Source organism: Quercus lobata, chromosome 5, assembly GCF_001633185.2.
Source record: "Quercus lobata isolate SW786 chromosome 5, ValleyOak3.0 Primary Assembly, whole genome shotgun sequence".
Taxonomy (NCBI): domain Eukaryota; kingdom Viridiplantae; phylum Streptophyta; class Magnoliopsida; order Fagales; family Fagaceae; genus Quercus; species Quercus lobata.
The window spans coordinates 83,107,099-83,116,757 of NC_044908.1; the positions used below are offsets into that span (position 1 = coordinate 83,107,099).

Below are 9,659 nucleotides of genomic sequence, written 5' to 3' on the forward strand. Positions count from 1 at the left end.
AATAGTATATGTAATAAATAAAGTACGAAATAGCGTAATTTTGGGATGGTGGATAATTTTTTTTTTTTTTTTTTTTTTTTTTTTGAGAAGATTGAGATAATGGATTAGATATTATGAAAATGACATTAACCGTAAATAATGGAATTTTGGTCAATAGTATGCTATTAATAAATTCATTTGTTTCCCTCTTATGAGAGTAAAATCGATTGTCATCAACCCTTAAGAGGTGGCCTAAGAAGTAACCAGCAGGATATATTGACTTATCATGTGCAAGGATTGGCTATTTGAGCCTACAAATCTTGAAAATTTCTTTAAATCAATGGAGTGCTGAGCTCCAATTCTACTATTTGAACAAAAAACGTATCACTCTTGCCACAGAAAGAGCAATTATAATTTTAAATTTTATCTTATAAAAAAATTGTATTGTAGAAAATAATGTAATATTATAGAAATCAATAAAAGATATTTGGTAGGGAAAGATGCAAAATTAGAAGTTCTATGTTCAATTTACCACAAATTTTCGGCTCCCAAAAAAAAAAAAAAAAAAATTACCACTCATTTTTTCTTAATTTTAAAAAGTTCTCTTTTCAATCCTTCGGAATCGTTTAAACAAAACTTTTCGAAAATAAAAGATCTTTATAATCTTGAAATTTTAAAAGAGATCTACAGAGAACTCAATAATGCCTAGAAATCCCTTCATTTCCCCCCCTAAACTATTGAAAGAACTCATTTTTTATTCTTGAACTTTTGAAAAATATAGCATAGCATACGTACGTGAAGTGTAACCAAATAATTTTAAGGAAATGTCACTGCTAATAAGAAAATACATGGCTAACAAGGTTTTCTTTGAGCTAAAAAGTCACTATCATTCAATTTAACACATGAAAATCATTCCTACGTCATACCACTTGTGGTCAACGTTTTTGCCCATTGATTAGGTTGTGGACGAGTCTTCTCTTTTGAAACTATATATAACTCATGCCTTAAGGTGGTGCCATGTTTAGAAATTATGACAAGTTCTCTCTTTAAAATTATTTATTACTATTCCTTGTTTGGGATAGTCTCCACTCACTTAAACCCTACTCGTGTGTGGTATGGGACCATTTGAGTTATAGTGGGACTTATTACTACCCAAACTCATAACTCTAGGACTGGCAAATATGATCGCTTACAAGTACTCTTTACCACTACGCCATACCTCGGATGGTATTTTCCCTATAAGAACTTGTGTTTGTTAAAAATTCAATTAGCCTGAGCTACACTGGGCGTTGTAGTTGACAAGGAAGAAACTACGTACCTTGGGGCTGAGGGGGGCCATGCCCCCCTCCCCCCACCCCAAGCCTTAGAAAAAAAAATTCCCTAGTATATATATTAGCATTAAAAAAATATACTTTTGGCTCTAGAATTAATATACTTGCACCCCTCTCCTAAAAAATTTACAAGCTGACCTATGAAACCAAAAATGAAAAATATTATCAAATCATCCCTTGTCTGGTTGTCCTAAGAATATCAAGAAAAACATTTAGCTAATCATTTGGACAATTTACAAATCCAGACAACAAGGAAAATATTCAAAACAATTCACATATTTAGATAATAATAATAAAAAAAATCTTTGGACACGGTCTAAGTAAAAAAAAATTATAACAAATCAATTATAAATTCTAGCAAAACAAATCACAAAAACCCAATAATCTTTACCCAATTTCTACTTCTCATTTGAGAGCTCTTTGTCCCTCTCAAATAACTCTACCCCATAGTCACAGAGACCCATGCTGCTAATCACTCCATCCACACACTAATTAGTGTCACCAGCAACTTGGATCAGTTGGTGTTTTTAACTCAATCCATGAAAAAAAATTTATTTTTTTAAAAAGCTGCTGCTCTTTAACAGAACCCATGGGAATTTTTTTTTTTTTTTTTTTGAGTGATAGAATTTTATTAATTTTTAATGTTTTATTAACTTTGGGACACACTTGGCATGCATGCAAAAATGTAATACACATGTGAAATAACAACAATCTATTATTTTGTGCCTTACCTAAACTACCACCTGAGCATGTGTGTGATTAGACTATTGGTAATAAATTTTGTCCCTTAGCTAAATTAATTTAGTGATGGGAAAAGTTTTATGATTTACATAGTTGAAGACTCAAAGTTACTATTCATTATTATGTGTTTGTTTAACAGATCTCTTCCTCTTTTCTTTTTTTACTATGTTTTCAAAATGGTTATTTTTTAAAGGAAAAGATCTCATATCTTTATGCTACCTCAGCCTTAACCAAGTAATTATATATATAAAAAAATAAAAAATAAAACCTTAACCAGGACACCAATAATTGTCTCACCCTTTCTTTTCACTGAATATTAGTGCATGATGTTGATTAATCATTATTTTAGTTGTTTTATTAATGTAATTCTAGACATGGATTTGAACTTTTAACTAAAGCTTTTGTATTTTTTTTTAAGAATATTTTATATATAGCATTATGAAGTTATTAGGTATAGAATGATGTGAAAAGAATAAATAGATTTTTTTAAAAAAAAAATAATAATGTGGATAGCTTAAAGAATTGGTCAAAGTTCAGTCAGACCTTGAAAATATCAAGATATGCCAATTGACTTACAGAACTCTTATTTATAAATATCTATTATTGATTTAAAAAAAAAAGAATAAAAAAATTAATGCTAATAATGCATCGTTGTCAACCTCTAGTATTGATATTCCAACTCTTTAAAATTCTTGAACAAAGAACTTTGCCCCCTAAATTTGAATTTTGGTTCTGTCCCTAGTAGTCGAGTTGTAAAGTCATGCATGTCTTATAAATAAACTGAACAAAGTCATATATTTAGATATTTTATAAATTTATCTGAAGCCTAAAATAATCCTTATTGATGAGAAGTGATCAATCACAGGTTCAACATGTTCATGCTCGCCAGAGTCCTATTCTTGATATTATTTTGTGCTAATCTATCAACTATTTTTTTTTTTTTTTTTTACAATAATTGATAGATCTACATGTTCACAAAATGAATACAAAAATCTGTGAAAGAGAAACTAATCCCATAATTTATACTAATACAAGTTATACAACTATCTAGTAAGATATGCAGAAAAATGAAATTAAAAAAAAAAAAAAAAAAAAAAAAAGGGCTAAGTCACATGGGATAGAAAGATAGATATGCTATATTTATTCTAGGCGTTGACAAAAGTAAAAAAAGAAATTAAGAGAAAGGACAAGAAAGAGAGAAAGTCGGCTTGAGTAATTGATTATGACGGTCTTAATTTAACAAGGATAATACATTATAATATTTCTTTACCTTTAAAATTATAGTATATGTAATAAATAAAGCACGAAATAGCGTAATTTTGAGATGATGGATTTTTTTTTTTTTTTTTTTTTTGAGAAGATTGAGATGGTGGCCATGGAGTAGATATTATGAAAATGACATTAACCGTAAATAATGGAATTTTGGTCAATAGTATGCTACAAATAAATTCATTTGTTTCCCTCTTATGAGAGTAATATGGATTGTCATCAACCCTTGAGAGATGGCCTAAGAAGTAACCATGGGATATATTGACTCATTATCATGTGCAAGGATTGGCTAGTTGAGCCTTCAAATCTTGAAAATTTCTTTAAGTCAATGGAGTGCCGAGCTCCAATTCTACTATTTGAACCAAAAACGTATCACTCTGGCCACAGAAAGAGCAAGTATAACAATATATTATATCTTATCAAAAAGATTTTATATTATAGAAAATAATGTAATATTATAGAAATCAATAAATGATCTTTGATAGGGCGAGATGTAAAACCAGAAGTTCTATATTCAATTTACTACACATTTTCGGCTCCAAAAAAAAAAAAAAAAAATTACCACACATTTTTTCTAAATTTTAAAAAGTTCTATTTTCAATCCTTCAAAATTGTTTAAATAAGACTTTCCGAAAATAAAAGGTCTTTATAATCCTGAAATTTTAGAAGAGGTCTACAGAGAACTCAATAATGCCTAAAAATCTCTTCATTTCTCCCCTAAACTATTCAAAGAACTCATTTTTGATTCTTGAACTTTTGGAAAATATTTCACAGCATACGTACGTGCAGTGAAACCAAATAATTTTATGCAAATGTCACAACTAATAAGAAAATACATGGTTAACAAGGTTTGATTTGAGCTAAAAATTCACTATCATTCAATCAAACACATGAAAATCATTCCTACGTCATACCACTTGTGGTCAACGTTTTGCCCATTTATTAGGTTGTGGACGGGTCTTCTCTTTACAACTATAACTCATGCCTTAAGGTGGTGCCATGTTTAGAAATTATGACAAGTTCCCTCTTTAAAATTTTTTATTACTGTTCCTTGTTTGGGATAGTCTCCACTCATTTAAACTCTACTCATGTGTGGTATGAGGCCATCTGAGTTATAGTGGGACTACCCAAATTCATAACTTTAGGATTGGGAAATATCATCGCTTACAATTACTTTTTCCCACTACGTCATACCTCGGACGGTATTCTCTCTATAAAAACTTGTGTAACTTGTGTTTGTTAAAAATTCAATTAGCCTGAGCTACACTTGGCGTTGTAGTCTAGCTGTCAAGTCATGCATCTCTTATAAATAAACTGAACAAAGTCATATATTTAGATATTTTATAAATTTATCTGAAGCCTAAAATAATCCTTATTGACGAGAAGTGATCAATCATAGGTTCAACATGCTCATGCCTGCCAGAGTCCTATTCTTGCAAGTTACGAGTTTGTTTATGAACAATATAATTCGCTTTAACTTTACTCAATTCTCTTAGTAATGATCTGCCATGGGCTTGGGAACCCATGGACAGAGAGAGAGCCGAGTGAAATATCACAGGCAAAAGATCTCTCTGCCATGTTCATAGCCGAAACATGGGTAGACGAAGCAAGGCTAGAGCACATCCTCAGTACGACTAAGTCTTTGATTGACAGTAATTCTATTGTGGAAGTAGCTTTCATGGATTTCAAAGAGTTGCTGTTGTGAAAGATCAGAACGAAACAAAATAAAAAGTTTTTCTCGGTCATGTTTTGGATATTAGGGACACATCCATGGCTGATCCTAAAGGTGAACTCTGATGATGCGATTTTCTGGGAACAAAATTCTGTGGATGTTGTTTTGGATATGGGAGGTGGATTAGTGTTGTTTTGGAGATCGACTATTGATGTAATTGTGGAGGGTTCGGGCACAAATTATATCGATACAATGTTTCAAGAAGAAGATAGGGCAGGGATTGAAGTGATCATCCGAGAATGCCAAGGAAAAGGCTTGGCACAAATGATCGGAATCATCCCTCCCCCCCTAACTGTCATAGAGCTTGAAACTTTGGCTATATCGAAGGCTTTACAGTTTGATGCTGATCCGAGTTTGGAAGATGTCACCGCAGAGGGAGTTTCAGTGATTGCAATGAACGCTTTGAATGCAGATTCGCAGTCTTTGGAATCCTTAGGTTTACTTAGTCGTGATGTTAAATGTTTTGCAAGTTTTTTTCATTGTATTAGGTTTTCACATGTTCGTAGAGAAGGATTGTTGTATTCTCACATTAAGAGAAACGACAATGGGGTTGCTCATAGTCTGGCTAAAAATGTATTATGCATACCAAATTTTCAAGTATGGATAGAAGATGTCCCATCTCATATTGGTTCGATTTTACAATTGGATGTAGTTGAAAAAAAAAAAAAAACACCCTTAAGATTAGGTTTAAGTTTTTTTGGTCCTAGAGAAATGGAAGTCTTGTGAGGGTGACAATCACATGCAAAGCGTTTCTCTAGAATTGAGAGGACATAGAGATGAAATGGCCTGAAGACCTGGGATCTATTATAGAATATAGACACTCTTATACCATTATGCGAAGAGTTATGATTTTAGGATCAAACAGAACGCCCTATATATAGAATCGTGTCTATTTGCTAGAGAAACTAATTGCGTTGGAAGAATTTTTTTTTTCTTCATCGACAATTGAAAGTTGGAGGATTTCAATTCCAAATATTTTATTTGAAAATACAAAAAGATGCCAATTGAGTTACAAAGCATTTGATAAGTGCATGAGATGTTATAAAAACTTATCTAGGAGACAATAGAAAATTGAATAGTGCGATACTAGAAATATTACAAATTATATTATGTAAAAATTATTAATTGATGTGTCAATAAATATTAGAAAATAATTTTTATATTTATTTATTTATTATTATGTGATTAAAGTTAGGTCAGTTAAGCCAAATTACAACTCCACTAGCCACTACTCGGTGCTGCCATAAAATGCTGATACTCTGCCAGAAAACCAAGAGCGCCATCAAGGATTGTTCTTGGGTGAATTTGGCCTTGCTCAAAATAAAATTTGTTTCGAGCATTCCATATGACGTTAAAATTACGAAAAAGCAACTATATAATGGAAATGGAATAAAAATCTTACCGTAATATAAATACTCCAAAATTTAAGGGTGTCGTTTACATTTTAGCTTCAAAAAAAAAAAAAAAAAAAAAAAAAAAAAAAAACTTAAAAACTAAGCATATTTTCAGCCTTCTATAGAATATTGCCGTCAATGAATAATTGGATAAACAAGATTAAAATAAATTTTTATTAATAATTATTAAATTATATATTTATTTTTAAAAAAATAGATAGACGGTGGAATTTTTTATTTTATTTATTCGAATTGTATTTTATTGAACTTAATTATCTGTTATATTAATACTAAACGACAGTGTAGGCAAATTTGCTGAGAGCTGCATCCAAAGGTTGATTGAAATCCTAGACTACGTATAATGATAATATTTCTGAATTCACTGTTCAAAGCCTGACCCATTATATACCCAGCAAGCATACAAGGAACTATATGCTTCAAGTCTCACAATCCACAAAGCTTAGATTTCAGTCATGGCCACTGCTCAAACACCAGTACACCATGTAGTGATTTTTCCTCACATGGCTCAAGGCCACACCATCCCCTTACTAGACATATCAAAAGCTCTCTCGAACCGTGGCCTAAAAGTCACAATCATCACCACCCCATCAAATGCTCCATTCATCTCTTCCAGAACCAACAAGCACCCAAATATCACTTTGTCAATAATCCCATTTCCAAAAGTTCCAGACTTGCCACAAGGCTGTGAGAATACAGCTGACCTTCCTTCAATGGCTCTATTTACTACCTTTACAGAAGCCACGAAAAAAATGAAACAACCTTTTGAGGATGTTCTTAGAAACATGATTGACGATGGGTGTCCTCCAATTTGTGTTATCTCTGACTTTTTCCTCGGTTGGACACTTGAGTCATGTCATTTATTTGATATTCCACGAATTGTCTCTCATGGAATGGGCGTGTTTCCAATGGTTATTTGCAAATCTCCTTCTTTGCATGTCCCAAGTTTTAAGGATTTGTCACCTTTGGATCCTATAGATTTTTCTGAGCTGAAATTTCCATTCACTTTGAACAAAGGTGACATCCCTGAGGTATTTTTAAATGGTGATCCAAATGACCCTTATGTGCGTCTTGTAATGGAGTTGGGAGAAGCGGATGTGAATAGTTGGGGTGTCATTGTTAATAGCTTTGAAGAGATTGAAGGTGAGTATATTGGAGCATTTGAATCCAACTATTGCAATGAGGCCAAAGCTTATTGTGTGGGGCCACTTCCCCTTTATGATCAACTTGATCAAGAAGTGGATGCTTCATACATCAAGTGGCTAGATAAGTATGTTGAATCTAATCAATTAGGCAGTGTGATTTATGTTTCATATGGTACACAAACACATTTGTCAAATGATCAAATGGATGAGATTGCTTTTGGGTTGGAGATGGCAGGCCATCCTTTCATTTGGGTTGTGAGATCAAAGACTTGGGCTCCACCAGATGGATGGACTAAGAGAGTGAAAGAAGAAGGGTTGGTTGTATATGATTGGGTGGAACAACGAAGCATACTAGCACACCCTTCAATAGGTGGGTTTTTGAGTCATTGTGGTTGGAACTCAGTGTTGGAGAGCTTGGCAAATGGGGTTCCACTTTTGTCTTGGCCTATGCTTGATATTAGTGAGCAAGCCTTGAATGCTAAACTTGTAACAATGGGATTGGGAGCAGGGCTAGTGATTCCACAAAGAGCTGTTGGAGGTGAGAAAATCATGACGGTTGATAGGGTTGTAATTTGTGAGAGAGTAAAGGAGTTGATGGGAGGTGCAAAGGGGAGGAAGGTTAAGGAGAGGGCACAAGAATTGGGGCAATTGGCATGGCATGCTGTGGAGAAAGGTGGTTCTCGTAAGAAATTGGACGAGCTGATTGAGCGGCTCACCAATAAAAATATGTGAACAAAACCTCTTTATCTCTTTAATTTGAAAATGTATCTCCTAATTCTGTTTTGTAAATGCTTCCATGTGTAATATATTTACATGTTTTTTTCAATTTTCTATCTTATTCTTAATACTTGTTAAATAAAAAGTTATTTAGATAAATAAAAGGCTTAATAATTATATGGTTATAAATGGGCTATGTGTTTATTTTTATATAATAAATTAACTATGTGACTATCATCAAGTGGTTAATATAATTAAATTGTTAGTAGAATACGGTATACATTTGATACGATAAGTAATGGACGGGTAATTTTTGGCATCTTTTTTAAAAGTACAACTCAAAAATTCGGCATAAAAATACAGAAACGATGAAAAAAAAAAGGGAAAATTATTGTGTACTCCCGAAGTACCATAAATACGTACTCCCTCTTCTCACATAAATGGTGGGTCCTACCAATTAAATTCATGATAGAACCCACCATTCATATGAGAGGGGGAAATACGTATTTATGGTATTTCGGGAGTACCTAATAATTTTCCGAAAAAAAGATACGGGTTAATACATTTATTATTAAAAAATACGAAACAATAATACGGAAATATTTATCATATATATTTTGAGATAAATATAGTAGTATTTCCATCATAATAGTTTAACTTTTGCCAAGTGTGATATAATCATTGGAACATCTTAATATAATCATGGTCACAAACTAACCATGATTATTATGAGTTGTGTGAATGTCTCTTTACCATGAAAATTTCTTCAATTTTCGTTGTACTTGAATTTATATTTCATGGGCTTATATAATTGCATATTCACATGCTTACTTTTATTATTATTATTTAATAATTATACAGTTAACATGAAAATTTTTTTTTTTTTTTTTTTTTTGAGAGAGTTTCAACCTATGGGATAAATATGTTGGAATTGGCAAGTTTTAACAATGGAAGATATTGCAACTGATTACAGTGTAGGGGTTGATTGGTTAAGGGATATAAATTACAAATGATTCTATAATGTAGGGTGAGAAAGTTCAATCCATCCCTTTTATAAAAAAATCGTTTCATTTTCTTTTTAATTTTTTTTACTAATATACTTTTGCGTATCTAAATAATTGATAGATCTACATATTCACAAAATATATACAAAAATCTGTGAAAGAGAAACTAATCCCATAATTTATACTAATACAACTATCTATTAAGATATGCAGAAGAATGAATTTAAAAAAAAAAAGGGTAAGTGACATGAGATCGAAAGCTAGATTTGGCATATTTATTCTAGGCGTTGACAAAAGTAAAAAAGGAAATTAAAAGAAGGGACAAGAAA

The 9,659-nt window shown here is 32.0% G+C and overlaps 1 protein-coding gene across 1 annotated transcript; it reads left to right on the forward strand.

Moving 5' to 3' along the window:
• The first annotated feature begins 6,919 nt into the window (after nt 1-6,919).
• On the forward strand, nt 6,920-8,341 carry LOC115991314 (UDP-glycosyltransferase 90A1-like). Its single transcript, XM_031115021.1, has one exon. It carries the CDS (start codon nt 6,920-6,922, stop codon nt 8,339-8,341), a length of 1,422 nt encoding a protein of 473 aa, XP_030970881.1.
• Nucleotides 8,342-9,659: the final 1,318 nt, after the last annotated feature.